Raw genomic sequence first — 18816 nt, 5'->3', positions numbered from 1 at the left:
AAACGGTAGCCAAACTTATCAACGAGAATTAGCAGAACAGTGCAAAAGTCTCCTTACTAATACACAATAGCTAAAATCTAAAAATGTCACAAATGCCTAGAATCTCCCTAGCTGTAGGCAACTGCCTAGGCTGCACTGTATCTAGGCAAGTGCTATGCTGCTGGGAGAAAGCAGCTGGCGGGCATTCTGGACCTGGTCAGTGCCAAATCTGTGTTAACTACACCAGTGTGCCAGCATAGCTACCTATTCTTAAAAAAAAAAAAATACACACACACAAATACGGAAGGTGAGGAACTCCAAACCAGGACACGCCATTCAGCCCCAAGTGGGGGTTGAGGAGGGAGCTGCAGATTGCCCAGGGAAGTGGATCTGAGGACATGTTGGAGTGTGAGCGACTGAGAGCATATTTAACAGGGGAGAAATGACTTCCGGGGTCTTCCACTGACCAGGCCATTGCACTCACCGACAGACAAGGGAGCTAAGTGATACAGAGGGGGGGAAACAGACGGTATGTCTGGGTCAGGTCAACACACCCACCCCAGGCTGGACTAAATCACCTGTGCCCCACTGGTGGACACAAAGGTGGGGCTGGGGAGATGTGTGGCTGGGCTAGGTTCCATGAGTGTTGGAACAGCGCGTGGGCCGCATCAAGCTGGGCTGTAGCACCCACCAGAACATGAGCGAACCGGATCCAGAGGGAGCTTCTGTAGCAAACGTGTGGGTTTGCCTCTTTGGGACGGCAGCGCCTACCAGTTTTTGCGAGAGCTGGGAATGGTGACGGGCTGAGCCAGGTTGGACGGAAGAACTCAGACACTAGTGGGAGCTAGGGATGGGAGGAGGCCAGGCTAGACCAGGTTGCAGCACCTACTGGCAATGCAAAGGACAGAACTGAGCGCAAATACACCAACCAGGGGCACAGCACACACCAGCATGCATGAGATGTGGAGCTTGGAGCAGGCCTGATAGGGGAACGTGGGGAACTCCCCTTCAAAGCTGCAGCTATAGACAGGACTTGGGGAATGCCAAGCCAGGCAAGGATATGGCACTCCTCAGCACTTGCATTGACCGGGTCCAGGGACAGGCCAGGCTGCAGTAGGCTAAGCGAGGCTATGGCATCCATTGATGAGACCCAGAACAGGTATGGCCAGTCAGTCAGAACTACTCGCCTAGATCATTGGACTCAAACCCCAGCCACAGAGAATATCACAGCACATGTGGTCTGACCTTGAAGTGCACGGATTGGTGCTGGCCTCCTCAGGAGCTGATGCCTGTGCAGTGGACAGCATACCCAGATGCATACAGATGACATGACAGCCAGTTCATTAGGCCAGCAGGGGATGTCAACTGCCTTGTCAGAGGATGGAAAGCAGAACAGAGTGGACAACTCTTTTGGTCAAACTGTGTCCCTTTAGGTCTATGGATGCACTAAGGTATACTGTCAGCCAACAGACCTTGGAAAGATTCTCTCAACACTGGTGCAATGAAGCTGACAACATCTCAGAACTATCAAAACCACTCAAGTAACACCCTCACAAATAACTACCCCCTCCCTGGTGCTGATGCAGTTAGACAGCAAGTACAGCCCCCTTCCCTGCCCTCCCTGCGGACACAGGAGAAAAAAAAAGGGGGGGACATTTGTCCCACTCACCTTCCTCCCTGCCTCAACCGTCCCCACCCTAATCAGAGACCTGCATGGGATGTATCTCACTTAACTACGTAAACAACATTAAAAATTCAAAAATAAAGAGCACAAGTGCCTAGAATTCATGTTTCCCACCAACAATGTCTCCTTTCTATAACTATGTCTCCCATAAACACAGTGCAGGTTTGTTGAATTGGGGAGAACAGGCCTACTGCACAGTGGGTTCAGCCACTGCTTTCAGAACGCCACCCATATCAGAGTGCGTTCTGGCTTCACCAAACAAGCAGACTGCCCAAGTGTGTCACTGCCACCCCCGTGGGACACCTGGAAGAAGGTCCTTCTAGAATTGAGCCTGACCCAAGCAGGTTCTTCCAGCTGTTTGGGAAGCGAAGAAGTAGAGAGGAGCTTATCTTCCCTCCCTCCTCTCCCCCCTCCCCCGAAAGCATCCTATACACCTGCCTTTCAAATGACAAACTTAAAAAAATTAAAATCAGGAAATACATTCCTAGATTCACAACATATAACTTAGGGGCCCGGTGGCGTGGCCTAGCGGCTAAAGTCCTCACCTTGAAAGCCCCGGGATCCCATATGGGCGCCGGTTCTAATCCCAGCAGCTCCACTTCCCATCCAGCTCCCTGACTGTGCTTGTGGCCTGGGAAAGCAGTCGAGGACGGCCCAAAGCTTTGGGACACTGCACCCGCGTGGGAGACCCGGAGGAGGTTCCTGGTCCCGGCATCGGATTGGTGCGCACCGGCCCGTTGCAGCTCACTTGGGGAGTGAAACATCGGATGGAAGATCTTCCTCTCTGTCTCTCCTCCTCTCTGTATATCCGGCTTTCCAATAACAATAAAATCTTTTAAAAAAAAAAAAAAACATATAACCTAAAAACAGAAAAAGAAAAATGAGCGTCCCCTATCTCCTGAGCATTATTCAGAAAGTGCTGTGTGATCATCCAAAAAACACAGGTTAGTTCTCAGGTGCAAAGGCCGCCCAGGGTGTTTCTAACTCCAAATGCAATTCAGATTTTTGACCCTGTTGCCTTTTGTCATCACTATCAAAAGGACAATGATCACACTTGGTGACTCCCCAAAATTATAGATCTTGTTTTTAAAGATTTATTCTTTTACTCTGAGAGGAAGAGCTGCAGACACAAGCAGAAACAGAGGGACAAAGACCTGTCATATCCGTCAGTCCACACTCCAGAGCCCAGGGCTGGCCAGGGGTTACTTCCAGATCTCACACGGGGGTGCAGAGCCCAGGCACTTGGGCCATCTTACGCTGTTACCCCAGGCAGGGAGCTACATCAGAAGTGGAGCAGCCCGTATTAGATCTGGACACACCTACATTACAAATCTTGATGCAAGCAATGATTTTTAAACACACATTTCTACAAGTGATACAGACTGCAAAACTACATATACCAAACAAATTGCTTTACTATAAACTTTATTTTTAGCTTAAATAAATCCCATTTAAAAATGTTTCTGCGGGGCTAGCGCCATGCCTTACTAGGCCAAGCCACCACATGAGGTGCCAGCATCCTATATGGGCACCAGTTCATGTCCCAGATGTTCTACTTCCCATACAACTGCCTTCTTACGGCCTGGGAAAGCAGAGGATGGCTCAAGTTCTTGGCCCTTGCGCCTACACGAGAGACATGGAAGACCCCTCGGGCTCTTGGCTCTGGTTCTGCTCAGCTCTGGCTGTTGCGGGCATTTAGGGAGTGAACCAGCAGATGGAAGATCTCTCTGTGTCTCTCACCGTCCCTGTAACTCTGCCTTTCAAATACAAACAAAATAAATCTTTTTAAAAAATGCTTTTGCTGGCTCTGCCCTCAAACCTGAGAGGGCCTCCCTAAGAGGCCGTTGAACTTGCCTGGACAAGTGGGATGCTGGACTCTGTATGGTGTGAGCTTTTAATTACGGAGTCTCGGTGGAATTTGGGCTGTGGTTATGCATCCAGGTGGGGGGGACTCACCATGGGGGAGGGGTTTAGGGTGAAGAGGGGAGAATCCCAGTACCTATGAAATTGTGTCATGTCATACACTGTAATTAATGAACAAATGAATAGAAAAAAAATGCTTTTATGTCTTGATTGAGGTAGCAATTGCACATGACTGTGAACATACTAAACACCACTGAATTTCAGTACACTTTAAATGGTAAATTTTATATCACATTAATTTTTTCTATAAAAAAAACAATACTCAGGACCATGTAGCCAGTTAAAAACTGTGAATCCACTTTTTCCAATATTCTTGTAGAGAGCATGTTTCTACCTATTGCTGGCACACACCTGGGGACCCCAACATCAAAGAGGACACAGCTATGAGATTCACATGGTAACACTGAGCTGGAGGCTCGGCAAAGCCGGAAGTGTACATTCCTCTGGACTTCAAGCTGAAATCTCTTCAAAACAGCACCAAGCCAGCGTGCAAGGAAGAAACCAGAAAAGTCTCTGATTTCAATCTGCATAAAGCTTACAGCCCCAAATGCTGATCTACATACCAAATAAAATATTACTTTTTGATTTATTTAAACGCTTTGGAAATCTGGTCTCATTCTTACAGCTCATCATTCTCTTCTAAAAACCCTCTGCTTCGTTTAAAGTTTCCTATTAACTCTCCCCTGAATGCCTCGTGTATGTGCAGCCCCTGGTTTTGTTCTATCGCTTCTTTGTGCCTGGAAAGCCTTCAGCTCCTTAACTGTACTGCAAGCTCCAACTCAAATCCCATCTCGCCCATTTATCACTCCCTTAGTACTTCATTTACAAAGAGTCTTTCCTGGCTATTGTGAGTAAACTGGCCTTTGGGGTATCCACCCAGTGCAAGTATACTGTATTCTTTTTATACGGTTAAAACCTTCTCTGTGTTGCAAATTTATTTACCACATCAAAGGTAAATCATACTTTATTTTTCCTTCAGGAGAAAGCATCTGTATCTTTTAGAAAGATGATGATATACTGGTTTGTTAACATGCTACAGATCTGCTACAGAAAAGCAGAAACAATATAAAAATCTATAAATTTTCCTACTCTGACCTGTCCTTTAGAAAGGATTCACAAAATCAGTTTCTTATTGTAATCACTGAAAGACTGCTGCGAAAAGCCTCCTAAAAACATATTTTGGCACTGCAGAGCAACTGTGGAAACCAGAAGCGCAAACATTTTTAATCATACTAGGTTACCAACGCCTTCTTTCAGAGTACAGACATTTCAATCTAAAAGATTCATGTGCCTCTAGTGTATATTCAAAATTAATTGCACGTGATAACCCACCACTATAAATTCAATTTCCTTTTCCAATCTCACTGACTGCACCCCTTGTAACATGCATATCGCTGGTCAATTTCTCATTAGGAGCCAGAAACTGACATTCAGTCTCCTAGGTGACAAACAATGTTTCACTTCTTAACCTTCAACTAAGAAAATGAAATTTTAATCAATATAAATAGATTTCCTACCCCCAACGCTCTAATCCCAAAGAGGTTTGTTTGCGGTTGCCACTCAGAACATTATTCCAACCTAAGAATCATCACAGTGTCACCTTTTCAGCAAGGGCGAAGTGTACTTACTAAAAATCTGGGCTTTAAAGCATTTGGTATTTTATCTTTAGAACCTGTGATGTTATCCTAACTGGGGAAACCTCTCTTGGCAAGGCAATCCAGGCTCTTGGGAACACCCTGGATTACCCAGGCAGAGGTAAAGCCCAAGGCAAACGCCGTTAGATTCACTCGGGGGCAAAGCACAAGGCAAAGGGAAGAGGCCAAGAAGCCAACCACCTCCAGAAACGGCAGGAAACACAGCACAAATTCTCTCCCAAAACTCCATGAGTGTGGCCCAGCAAAAATCATGATTTCATATTTCTGGGTTCAAAACACCTGAGAATCATCCTCTGTTGTTCTGACCATCAGTTCTGTTACTGTTAGCGCAGCCAGAGGTGGGAGTCCCTGAGGGAACTCAGGAGCCGGAGGATTTCCTAGGTCTGTCTGCTCTGCACCCTGACTCCATCCCCCGCATGCCCACCTGCTTCTCCGTGACACACACCTAGGTCCCTAGCGAGAAGATGCCATGACAAGCACGTGGAGACGCCATGAAAACGTCCCTTGTCTGCCCACACTCCACCCTCTGTGTGTTCAATCAGGACACCATCCCTACCCAAGGAAGGGGTTCACAAAATGAAAATTCTCATTTCTCTTTGTTTCTCCATTCCTTCCTCCCTCCCTTTCCTTAGCAGCTTGCCCACATTCACCTCCAAACGCTCTTCCTCTTGAAAACCCTGCTCTCATTCTGGCACCAGGTCCCTGCTTAGAACTCTCAGCTGTGTGCAGCCAGGAAGCATTCCCACGGCAGTACCAGCGATCATCCGCTTTTAAATTACTCACTGCATCCTCCCTCTTCGTAATGCTTCAAGTAACTAGGAGCTGTTAACTACTTTGAATGATTTTTAGGGCACAAATTTTCCTTTTTGAAGGAGGAAATTTTAATTTTATGTACCTGAGTGCAGGAGCCCGAGCACTTTTTAGGCCCCTCCTCGCTGCTTTCCCAGACACATTAGCAGGGAACTGAGCTGAAGTGGAGCAGCCACAACTCAAACTGGCACCATGTGGGATGCCAGGACCACAGGAGACAGCTTGACCTGCTAGGCTAGCACGCTGGCCCCTCCAATCATCACTTCTTAAGCTTCCTTCTACTTTTTCAATGCTCTTTCTTCACTAACCACTGAAGGTGGCCTTACCTAAAGGGCACAAAGACTTTCCAAGATCAGGAGAACACGGTGTCCTGAGCTACACCTTAAATTGTGATGCCACTATTACATATGGGTGCCACTTCCATTTCCCATCCAGTTCTATTACATGACTCTGACTACAAATCACCTTTTTTTAAAGATTTATTTATTTTTATTGGAAAGTCAGATATACAGAGAGGAGGAGAGACAGAGAGGAAGATCTTCCTTTAGTTGATTCACTCCCCAAGTGGCTGCATTGAAGTTGAACTGAGTCCATCCAAAGCCAGGAGCCAGGAGCCTCTTCTGGGTCTCCCATGAGGGTGCAGGGTCCCGAGGCTTTGGATCATCCTCAACTGTTTGCCCAGGCCACAAGCAGGGAGCTGGATGGGAAGCAGCGCCACCGGAACACAAACTGGAACCCATTAGATTCCGGTGCATCCGAGGCAAGGACTTTAGCCACCAGGCTACAACACTGGGGCCCTACAAATCACCTCTTTCTAATCTTTTCTTTATTTCAATTAAGAGAGAGAGAGAGAGAGACAGGAAAACACAGACAGGGAGAGAGATATTTCATCCACTGGTTCATGCCTGCAAATGCCCACAATGCACGGCTTACAACCACGTTGCAGAGACTCAACCTGCTTCCTTCCAGGGCAGAAATTTATAGAAAACTGGAATTGGAAACAGGGTCAGGATTCAAACCAGACACTCCTGCATGCGATGTAGGTTTCCAAAGGAGCATTATTACACCCTGTGCTGAATCCCCTGGTCTCATCACTTCTAGAGGATGGTAATGATGGGTAAAACACATCATTCTTAAGGAGACGACAATTATCTTGGTGGCTAGGCTCTTGTCTCAACTTCTATACACTTGGCCATACACGTTTTTTATGTTTGTTTGTTCCATTCTATGAGAGACAGGAGAATGAATGAAAATAAACTGATCACTCATCTGCTGGTTTACTCTCCAAACACTCTACACCAATCAGGGCTGGCCTAAGCCAAAGTCAGGAGCCTAGAATTCCACAAAGATGTCCCATCTGAGAGGTAGGAGCCCAGGCACTTCAACCATCACCTGTGCCTGCCAGGATGCATTAGCAGGAAGCTGAACCCTAAGCCGAGCAATGAGGACTCAAATCAAGCACCAGGAAATGGACACAAGCGTTACAACCAGCAGCCTAATCTACTGGGCCACAGTGCCCATCCCTGCATTTCTTTAATGGATCTCAAAAAGGCTGCAGTGGCTAAACGGGCATCTAGATCAAGCATTTCATTCTGAGGGTTAATCTCACCACTTGTGCCTGGTATACTCTTCTCATTCAACATTATACACTGCGATAAACCGTATCTGGGAGGCCGGCACTGTGGCACAGGAGGCTGCACAGCCGCTTGCCACACCAGCATCCCATGTGGGCGTGCTGCCTCAAGTTCCAGCTATTCCACTTCCAAATGTGCTTCTGCCAGCGTGCCTAGAAGGACAGCACTAGACGGCTCAAGTGCCTGGGACCATGTTGGAGACCAGGATGGAGTCCCGGCTCCTGGCTTCAGCATGGACTAACCCAGGCTACGGTAGCCACTGTGGAGTGAAGCAGATCAATCTCTCCTCCTCTCTCTTTCTCCCTCCTCCCTCCTCCCTTCCAGCCTGCCTTCCTCTCTCCCTCTCCCTCTGTGTTGCTATGCATTTCGAATAAGGTATTTTTTTAAATGGGGGGAGGTGTTAAAACAGCTGGTGAAGGCAGCATCCTGACAACACTAACAGGAAAGCTGCTTCCCAGCCACTGACCAGTGGGAAGTGCAGCAAACTACACAAATATTAAATGCCTTTCTTTCTAAGTCCAAGAAGACCAAGGTGAAGGCTTTTTGTTTGTTTTAAAGCTGTTCCTTGGCTGGACATACGATGTCTCCTCTATACTCTCTGTCATGGCCGTCCATCACCCTTACAAACGCCAAAACAACGGGAACATCAACTTTGGACCTAAGCTGCAAATAAATCTTTTTTTATAATTAAAAAAGAGAGATAAGGATACAGGATAATAAAGTGAAAACTGGGGAGCACATGAAAAGTAATGTGTTATAAATGCACGTATTTGACATTAATGATAGACAGATAAAGGTAGGTAGATAAAATACTGCTCCATGAATTTAAACAATACAATTCAGTGCTCCATTCGTCTGAATTTTCAAAAGCAAGCTCACATGTGTTAAAACAACAAAGAGCTAGAGACAGAGGTAAGACAGAGGACTCCTGAAGAGGACCCTGTCCATTGAAGCATATAATCAAAATGAATAATTTACAAGCATACTTTCATCTTCAGTGCCACTAAGAGCTGAATTCTAAGGAGCTTGGGGAGACTGTAACACAGCTGCTAACCAAGTTAAATCAGCAGAGACCCCAAACCAAACTCTTTCAACAAAACCTACTAACACATTTGAGGTTGTACTGTGAGTATAGAATAGATGCAATAATCAATGACTGTTCTCCACTGCCTCTAGTCACTCAGTCTCAGCAAATCAGAGGCCACGTTAAGCTGCCTTAAATGGAGCTGTGGAGTTAAAGTCGGCCTTAGACATTCCTCAGAAGAAATGCATTACAATAAGAGAAGCGCAATGCAGAACTGTCGAACGGTAGGTCTTTGCATTTTGATTCAAGTAATATAGACTGAAGAAGCAACACAACTTTTTCTCCAGTTCACATCTATCTTCTATAATTATGCCTATTTCATTTATCTTTATAAAAGGCACACCAAGTATGTCAAATCACAAAAAGACGCAATGTAGTGTCTTGTAAAATATACATAGTATTCTTAATAGTTTACAAGACACGGCACCAGGGCAAAATCTCCCCTGTAAGGTCATACAAGGCCACCAAAACACATAATCTTCAACACTAGGATGTCCCAGAGGCTTCCCTCATAAAATTACAACATCAGCAATATAGAAACACCAAACAATATGCTTAACCATTTACCCAGCAGATGAAGTTCAGTGTCTAAAGGTAAAAGAGGAGAATCACAAAATGCACATTTTTACAAACATACACACGTGAAAACTTCATTGCTTTAGACTCAAGGAAAATTAGGAAAAGTGCCTATTTTTATTCCTACTCACTGGTGTGCTCAGCAAATAAGCCATGTGTCTGCATTAGATATTAAACAGTAGGAAAAAAAACTCCTGGTGTCTGAAAACTTACAAGAGAAAGAAATAATTAAAATACCATTTTTTAAAAATCATAAGACACCAGAAAATCATCAGAGATATTCAAATAAATAAGTAAAACAAGGTGCTCTAACATGAAATGTCTGAGTGGCTGCATCAGACGGGGTACTCGAGCAGGCCTCTTAGGGGGTCGCAGCCATACAGTAACCCGTGAGTCTCAGGAGGAGGCCGGAGCGAGCTTGGTCTCTCCTGAGTCACAAGAAGGCGAAGGGACTGGATGCAACAGAATTAGGAAAGGAACAGGTGAGTCGTCAACACGGAGCCAGTTACTCGGGGACCTGTAGATCCCGGAAGTGTTTCCATGGCACCGCTGAATTACAAGCAGCAGCCTTTCAAAACTGTCACTGTCTTCTTTTTTTATAAAACTATTGAAGATTCCATTCACCACACTGGTGACTCTTCATGAGGGTCCACAGCAAGAATTTCTCTCAAATCTCATATGTAATAAAAGCTGACATTCTCTCAGGAGCTGATACAAACTTGCTCGGATCTTGAAATCGTCCTCTCTTCTAATCTTCACATTAATAGTTAGCTTCTAAAACCGCACAAAACGCCATGGCTTTTTATTATTATTATTTTAGTCACTTCTCTACTTTATTCTGTAGATACAGAATATTACTATGTACTCTGTATGTACAAGTCGTCCAGCGGAAAAAAATGACAAAATTAAAAAATTTGCTGCTATGTATATGCCATTATTTAAAAATACACTGTACTATCTTAACATACGAGTATACTTCAAAAAGCTCACAGAAAAAAGGAAACTATAAAATTATTTTTGTGGAAAAAATTGATATCCATCCACAATTTTTACAATACCCATTTTCCATGCACTTTCTAAAGATCCCTAACAGAATTTTAAGTGATCTTCCTCAGATATATTTCCAAATGGTATACAAAAACATGGACTACCTGAAAAAGCGGATGGAATACGTCAAAGGAGATGGAACTCACAGCAAATGCTCGCTGTGCGTGGCGTGCGCCTTCACCAGGGGTCACTCTCCAGGAGCCAGGCCAGGCCACGGGCAGCAGGCGCACAAAGGGAGGTGGCCCAGGCACCTGAGCCGTCACCAGCTCCGCCCAAACGTCTACCAGCAGAAAGGTGTGCACCTAACGGAACAGACCCACCCAGGCACAAGTTCATCAGTCTGCGGGGTCATCCTTGGTGCTGCTGTCATTGTTGCTGTTGTTTAGTTTGTTGGTTTTTTCAGGGGGAGAGTATTTTTTTAGAAACTTACTTGCCCTCTTTCCTAGAATGTGTTTGAAATTAGATAGATGCTATTTATACACTATACTTTGTCAATTTTACTTTTTACTCTGAATTAACTTCAAGAAAAGCCTCAAACCTCATTTTACCATTTTCGTAATTATGTCTTTTGTTTAGAAACATCCGTCTTCTTCCAGCATGTATTTGCACCGGAAAATTATGAGAACCTTGACAGTTAACCTATGTCAAAGAATTAAGAAATCAACAACATCCACGTGAAAGGAACATTAAAAGACTTTTTTACTTAAATTTCATTTTAAGATTTGTCTAACCTAACACCAATTTAAACTTGTAAGGCTCAACAGTGACAATCAGAATTACCAGGGCAGTGTGTGACCAGAGAATTCCAGAGATTAGGCTAACATTCAAAGGTAAAACAACTTTTTAAATATGGTTGACCTACAGGTGCACGAAGTTGTTGAGTTACTTGGCAGGCAAATCTTCGACCACTAAAGTATAGTATACCTGAGCTCCTAAGATAAAAAGTAACTTCTTAACTAGCAACAAATGCTTTAAATGTTAAAAGTTTAGATTTTAGCTGATAAATCAGCATATGCCATATAATTTATAAATAACTGCTCAACAGAGGTTTAAAAATACAAACTGGAAAACAAAGATAAAATACAGAAATTATCACTTAAAATAACACTGTACAAAGGATATAAATGTCAAATCACACAGCAAGTCAGAAAGCAGTTTGGGTAGTAACCCCAACACTAAACCATTAAACAGAACAGTTTTGCTTTTTGCTTTTTTTAGAACATTTTTTAAACATTTTTTGACAGATTTATTTATTTTCATTACAAAGTCAGATATACAGAGAGGAGGAGAAACAGAGAAGAAGATCTTCCATCCGATGGTTTACTCCACAAGTGACTGCAACAACCAGCACTGAGCCAATCCGAAGCCAGGAGCCAGGAGCCTCTTCTGGGTCTCCCACACGACGGCAGGGTCCCAAGGCTTTGGATCATCCTCGACTGCTTTCCCAGGCCACAAACAGGAAGCTGGATGGGAATTGGGGCTGCCAGGATAGAACCCACACCCATATAGGATCCTGGCGCGTGCAAGGTAAGGACTTTAGCTGCTAGGCCACCACACCAGGCCCAACATTTTCTATTCCTTTAAATTTTCTCATGTTTCAGAAGAGAAAAAATATCATATTAAAAAGGACAAAAGCTATGTGACTTTATGGAATGTTTATATGAAAGTAAAAAGGAATTACTGCAGAATTATTTTCATTATAAAAGCAACAAAAGATCCTACGTAATCAACCTATAAAATTCCCTCCATAATAGGTTTCAAAGAAATTATTGCCCCTACGTAATGATACTAAGAAAAAGTTCTTAACTATAAAGACCTGTCACTTTAAAGATATTTTGACAGAATTCAATTATTTTTTCTAATGGAAGAAAGCAAATGAAAAAAATTGGGAACCTGCTCCAGCATGGAGGGGCTGGGTAATGCCATTGTAACTCCCAACGGAAGGCATTTTCATTACAAATTAGACAGTCAAACTTTAAATACAATCATAACAGTGATAAATAGCCCTATCTAAAACCAAAAGAATCTATATTAAGGCAAGTTACACAGAAAAAGAGTCAACACATAATTTCATTTTTCTTATATTCTTAAAGGAAGTATTCTTTAGGGCACAGAGCATAAGAGATAACTCAATAAAAAAATAAGCACCTTCATAAATCTATGTGTCTTACATTAAATAGCACAAAATCACAGTGTAGTAGAAAATTCAACAATTCATTATAAAATTAATATGATTTCAAATAGTCTGGTTTATAGTGGTAAAGATTTTATGTTAAGAGGAAACAGATTTTTAAATCAAGGTGGTTTGAGAGGTAAGTTGCATATTTCTACTATTTTTTAAAGATTTCTTTTATTTGAGAAGGAAGAGTAAAGAGGAAGAGACAGAAAAATAAAGAGATTTTCCATCCACTGGATCCCTTCCCAATAGCCAAACAGCAGTGCTGAACCACGCTGAAGCCAGGAGCCAGGAACTCCAGCTGTCCTCCCACCTGGGCAATGGGGTCTAAGTACTTAGGTCACCATTTGCTGCCTTCGCAGGGCCTTTACCTAAAGCTGGACGGGAAGCAGAGCAGCTAGGACTCGAACTGTAATATGAGAGGCTGGTGGGACAAGTAGTAGCTTAACCCACTGCACCACAACGCTGGCCCTGGAAGGTGTGTATTTCTGTATCACTGAAGAAATAAAATTTTTAATCTTTATTAAACAACTTTGGTATAGCTTGTATGTCATAAAAATAAATTCCTACTACCTTGTCACTACAATGATTTTGTACTAGTTTAATAAGCCATACTGTTATTACTACAAAAACATTTTATAATATTCTGGATACATATTTTTTTTTCATGTTCATCTCTTCTGAAACTATGATGCAGGATTGAAAAAGAAAAAAAAGCCAGCCACTGAGGGAACACTCCCTCAAGAATGAAGCAGCTGTGAGCAGAAGCCAGACAGCTGCAGAGGTTCAGACCAATAGAAACAACTGGACAGACAACAAGCACTCAGGGCACTGCTCTCCGCAGCCCACACTGCGCACGTGCGCACACACTCCACTGAACTCTACAGAAATGACAGAAATAGAAAGAAAACGCTGAATTAAGAAAGAAAGGGAGCAAGGCATAAAATAAAAACACATCAGGAAGGAAGTCACAAACAGATAGCTGACTATACCAATAAGAGTGATTCAGCCTTAGAGTTGCGTTAGCACATAATGAAAGGTTCATTACAGGGTAAACGTGAGCTACAGAAAGAAAAATGGGCTAACACATAAAACAACTCTAATACTTACTATCAAAAGCAACTAAGATTCATATGATATCACAGATATTCAAATAACTTTACACTCTGCAGCTTAAAACCCGCTCCCTTGAAAAGTACTTTCCTGTCCTAAACTTGAGGGTTGATTCACCTTACCTTCCACAGAAGGTGCCTGGTCCTGAGCCGAGTACAGCATTTCCTTGAAAGCCTATTTAGAAAGAGAAAAACAACACAAACAAGACTAAGTAAACTTTACACTGATGGAATTTGACACTAAAAGACATTTTTTAACAGCCAATGACTACAAACTACATACTTTATTGAGAAATTAATGAAATATTTTAGCTTTATTAAGATAAAATTCAAATATTACACTTTGACATCAATCCATTCCCCCGCTAAGATGAGGGCTATGGGGCAGTCATTCGGCACAGCGGCCAAGCAGCCACGGGGGCCGTACACAACCCGTATACAAGCGTCTGCTTCGCTACCCACTCAGCTCGCGATCCAGCCTTCGGCTCATATACAGCTTTGGCATGCAGAAGGAGCTGGCCCTGACATTTGGGTACATGCCACCCCATACGCAGTCCCAGATGAAATTCTGGGTCCCTAGCTGCAGCCTAATCAAGTCCTAACTCTTGCAGGCATTTGAGAGATGAGCCAGCAGATAAAAATGGTGCAAAAAGTGATTTATATACTTTAAAAAGTAAGAGGTACTTGGGAAACAACTAGATATCATCTCTTAACTAATGGAGAACAGTACAAGAAAATTAAAACATAAGCCCTAGAAAATTCAACAGTACTTCTAAAACTTCACACAATATGGAAGTCAGCTGATTTCATGCCAAAAAAACAAAGGAAAGTCATGCACAGTTTTCTTTGTAATATGCTTTTCTCACAAGCTTTTAGGAAGTAACCCCTTATTCCAGAACCCAACATAAAAACTATCAAGAACTGGATATGTGACTTCAGAATAGTTTTATCATTATTTGTAGGTGCACATGGCTCTGCAATGCCAAGTACTTTCACAATGTATAACCAAACTCCCAAACTTTTTATTGTGAATACAAATACAGTTAACCCTCATTGAATATGCATAGAACCAAAAGTGCTCCACATCTGAGTTTCTCAGATTGTTAGTACATTTATAGAACTTAGAGCTGAGCAATCCTAATTAGAAAATTCTGATGTTCTGAAATCTGAAACATTTTGATTATCACGTAGTATTTTGCATTTTTCAGATTAGAGAAGCTCAACCTATACTTCCCAACGGACATACAGGAAGTCCTCGCTAAGAGTTTAACATGATGAAGATAATCCAAGCTTTTACTTCTTCCCCACCTCAAACCACACAGTTTAGCTAACAAGACATATTTAGGAAATTCGCATTGCTAGAGTCAAACATCTCAGTAAGTGGCTGGAGACAGAAGTGAGAACCATTTCTCTATCAATGAAAGCAACAGCCCTACTTTCTTAAAGAAAGGGACTTTATATATTTATGCGAGAGGCACAGAGAGACAGAACAGGCTTCCACTCACTCACTCACTCCCCACTATACAGCAGCATTCAGAGCCTGGAGTCAGGGGTACACCCTAGGGTTAACACATGGGTACAGGAAGCCAACCATCCCTGTCGCCTCCCAGGAACTGCACTGGGCCAGGAGCTGGCACTGTGACATGGGGCACGGGTGTCTTAAAAACCCATTACCCCTCTACTTGTTTCAATCCTAATAAACATCAACCAGTTGCCTTCTAGACAGTCAAGCACAGGTGTCTGGTACCAGACACACTCACACCGTGAATTCCCATAAACAATAAACACAGAGCCCAACCTGACTAAAACTGGGTTAGGAGCTGTGCACAAAAGTAACAGTTGCCAACTGCATCCTCACCTTCACCCTTTGGACATAAAGCCAAAGCCCCTTTAGGGTCACATGAAATCTCCACCTCCACCTGGGAATGCCACACATGTAGCAAACCTTCTTGCAAACAGGTACACTTCCCCCAGAACTTCCTCAAAATTCAGTGATTCTTGATTTTTGCAAAAGCCAACTCCTATAAAACTTGAAGTTTATATCTTCAGGGAGCCTAGTTTTTGTTCACAAAATCACCTTGCTAATCCAAACATATTCCTTTCTGCTATAGCTGAAATTGTTGTCTGTGCTTACACTGGCTCAGCTGCTGCGTAAGTCTTGATTTCCTTCCTAACTGCACCAGGATCAATTAAGTGAGTAAGGCTCCAAGGGTGAAGAAGAGTAGACTATAAGATGAGGTGGCTATTCAGTGTCATCACTTCAATTACCGTCTAAACACTGGTGATTCCCAAACTGGCCTGCAGCAAGTTTCTCCAGCCTTAGTACATTGCCATTTGGGACCAGATAACTGTTATGGGGTGACAGTGCTCTTGTTTCCAAGGCAGGGTTTTTAATGGTATCCCTAGACTGCAAAGACCCATTAAATGACATATCAACTCCCATGCCCAAGCTGGGACAACAGACCTTATCAACTAGCCTCTGGGAGGCAAAGCATCCCTCATGGACCGACGTTGCGGTTAAGCCACAGCCCGCAGTGCCAGCAACCCATATTGACACTAGTTCATGTCCTGGATGTATTACTTCCAGTACAGCTCCCTGATGAAGCACTGTGGAAAAGAGTGAAAGACGGCCCCTGTGCTTGGCCCCGCACCCATAAGGGAGACCCAGATGCAGTTTGGGGCTCCTGACTTCAGACTAGTCCAGCAGCCATTTAGAGAGCTACCCAGCAGATGGAAGCGCCCTCTCTCTATATATATAACCTTGCCTTTCAAATAAATAAATAAATCTTTTTTTAAAAATCACTCACCCACAACTGAAATTAAATATTAGGGCTTGGCAGCGTGGCCTGGTGGCTAAGGTTCTTGCCTTGATCCCATATGGCCGCTGGTTCTGATCCCGGCAGCTCCACTTCCTCTCTGTCTCTCCTCCTTTCAGTATATCTGACTTTGTAATAAAAGTAAAATAAATCTTAAAAAAAAAAAAAAAGACTACTTCTAAAAAGAAATTAAATATTAAAATGAAAAAGTAAACCTCCAAGATAACCCAGGTTTTTTTTTAAAGGGTATCCAAGTCCTAGTAAATGATATTTTTTCAAAAGAATTTTCTATAATTTGTTTTGGATTAATGAGTAGCATGTTAACAAGTCTAACATCAAACAGTATAACAAATTTTCAATTAAGAAGAAAAAAATTAAAATCAATATCTGTTCATTTTAACTTATGTTTTATGCAAATGTTTATAGAAAAGTTACATAAAAATTTTAACATCGCATGTGGTTAAATGCAGAAGCATTCATGGGGCCAGCACCATGGTTTAGTAGATTAAACCTCTACCTATAATGCCAGCATCAAGTCCTGGGTTCAAGTCCTGGCTATTCCACTTTCTATCCAGCTCCCTACGAACGTGTCTGGGAAAGCAGCAAAAAATAGCGAAACTCCCTGCCCCCCTGCCCCCACACCACAGACCCAGAAGAGGCTCCTGTCTCCTGGCTCGGGATGGGCAGAGACCCAGCCACCGAAACCACATGGGGAATGAACCAGATGGAAAAATCTATTTCTTCTCTCTCTGTAAATCTGTCTCTCAAATAAAAACAAATCTTTAAAATAAATATATGTTCTCCACTTTAATATTTATATATGTAAAATTTGGAGCAACGCCGTAAAAGATTTGAAATTCAACAAAAAATAAACATTCAGTCTTTAGACTCAATTCCTAGAAACAGATCTCATAAAACTTCAGGAATCTACCTATATGCTAATGAGATGACTCAATAAAGAAAGTGAGGAAAAGGAATCTACATAACTTCAGGAAGGGGCCTGGTCACCAAAAGCAAGTGCCAGGTAAAGTAAGGCTTGGCTCTTTAACTCCCACTCCAGGCCCGTGGGACAGAGGGATGGGCTCTACTCCTCAAGGAAGGATATCTGATCATTCTGGCCTGGTTAACGGAAGTGCCATGGGGAGGCTCCAGCAGCAAGGCTCCGAGCGCCTCCACTGCGCTGGGAGAAGTCAGGGAGCTCCGCGCCACGCCCAGGCTCGGCTCTCCGTCCGCATCCCTTTCCGTCTGCCTCTCAGAGGCCCCTTTTACTAAACCTACAATACTGGCACACTGCTCCCCAGAGGCCTGTTACAGGAACAATCCCACTCTGGGCCAAGGACCACCAACACATGACTGTCCAGACCAGCCCGTCTGCTTCAGGGTAGAAGAGGAAGGCGCAGCAAAGCTAAAGACCATCAGGATCCAAGCAAACCGCCGATGGGCAGCAAAGCCACCTGTGAACTACAGGAGCTCGCCAAACACTCTGGAATTCAAGGATGTTTCTTTTCTGGAGGAGCTTAAAGATGATTACCAATGCACACCGAGTAGAATCTGACAGACAATAAAAAGAAAGTTGCAAAAGGAAAGCTCAGCAAATTCAGTTTTAAAAAGATGCATGGAGAAAACTGATGACAGCCTTCACTCTGATAAAATCACGATTTCGCTTAAATCAAGACAAATCTCGGCAAAATCACGAGCAACTCCTCCAGCTCCTTACTTTTTTTTCCTCCCTATTGCCACCCTCCAAAGATTCAGCATTAATAGTCTTTGTAACATCCAAAGATGCTGGTTCTCACCCTCCAAAGATTCAGCATTAATAGTCTTTGTAACATCCAAAGATGCTGGTGCTGCGGCACAGCAGACAAAGGTGCTGGCAGCCCATACGATCCAGCTCCTTGCTTACCTGCCTTGGGAAATGCTTGGACCCCTGAACAGCGTGGGAACCCAGATAAAGCCCTGGCTCCCGGCCTTAAACTAGGCCATCTCCAACCACTGCAGTCATTTGGGTAGTGAACCAGCGGGGAGGTAAGACGTACCTTCCTCGCTTTGCCTCCCTCTATCTGTAACTCTGCCTTTCAAATAAATAACTAAATCTTTTAAAAAGCAAAATAAAATAAAACCCTCCATTCACAAGGTATTAACAGAACAGCTCCCAACAAAAAAACAATTGAAAACAAAGAAAAAGAAAACCCTACAAGGTCATGTCTACATTTTTAAGTTAACAAAAATACTTCCATGGTTTGAGAGTTTTACACCCCAATAAAAAAACAATACACACAATTTTTTTAATTTGTGGTACTTTACTAGACAGAAATCCAAA

At 43.2% G+C, this 18816-nt stretch overlaps 1 protein-coding gene across 1 annotated transcript in view; it reads right to left on the bottom strand.

The window, feature by feature from the left end:
- XPR1 (xenotropic and polytropic retrovirus receptor 1) overlaps positions 1–18816 on the bottom strand; it is a 209739-nt gene that overhangs the window by 146808 nt on the left and 44115 nt on the right. Inside the window, exon 2 of the mRNA XM_004598637.4 lies at positions 13804–13855. Within this exon, the coding sequence (XP_004598694.2) occupies positions 13804–13855 (52 nt within the window). The remainder of the gene's footprint in view (positions 1–13803; positions 13856–18816) is intronic.

The sequence above is a fragment of the Ochotona princeps genome, chromosome 2, assembly GCF_030435755.1.
Source record: "Ochotona princeps isolate mOchPri1 chromosome 2, mOchPri1.hap1, whole genome shotgun sequence".
Lineage (NCBI taxonomy): Eukaryota > Metazoa > Chordata > Mammalia > Lagomorpha > Ochotonidae > Ochotona > Ochotona princeps.
This window is presented reverse-complemented; position numbering and strand designations above follow the sequence as displayed.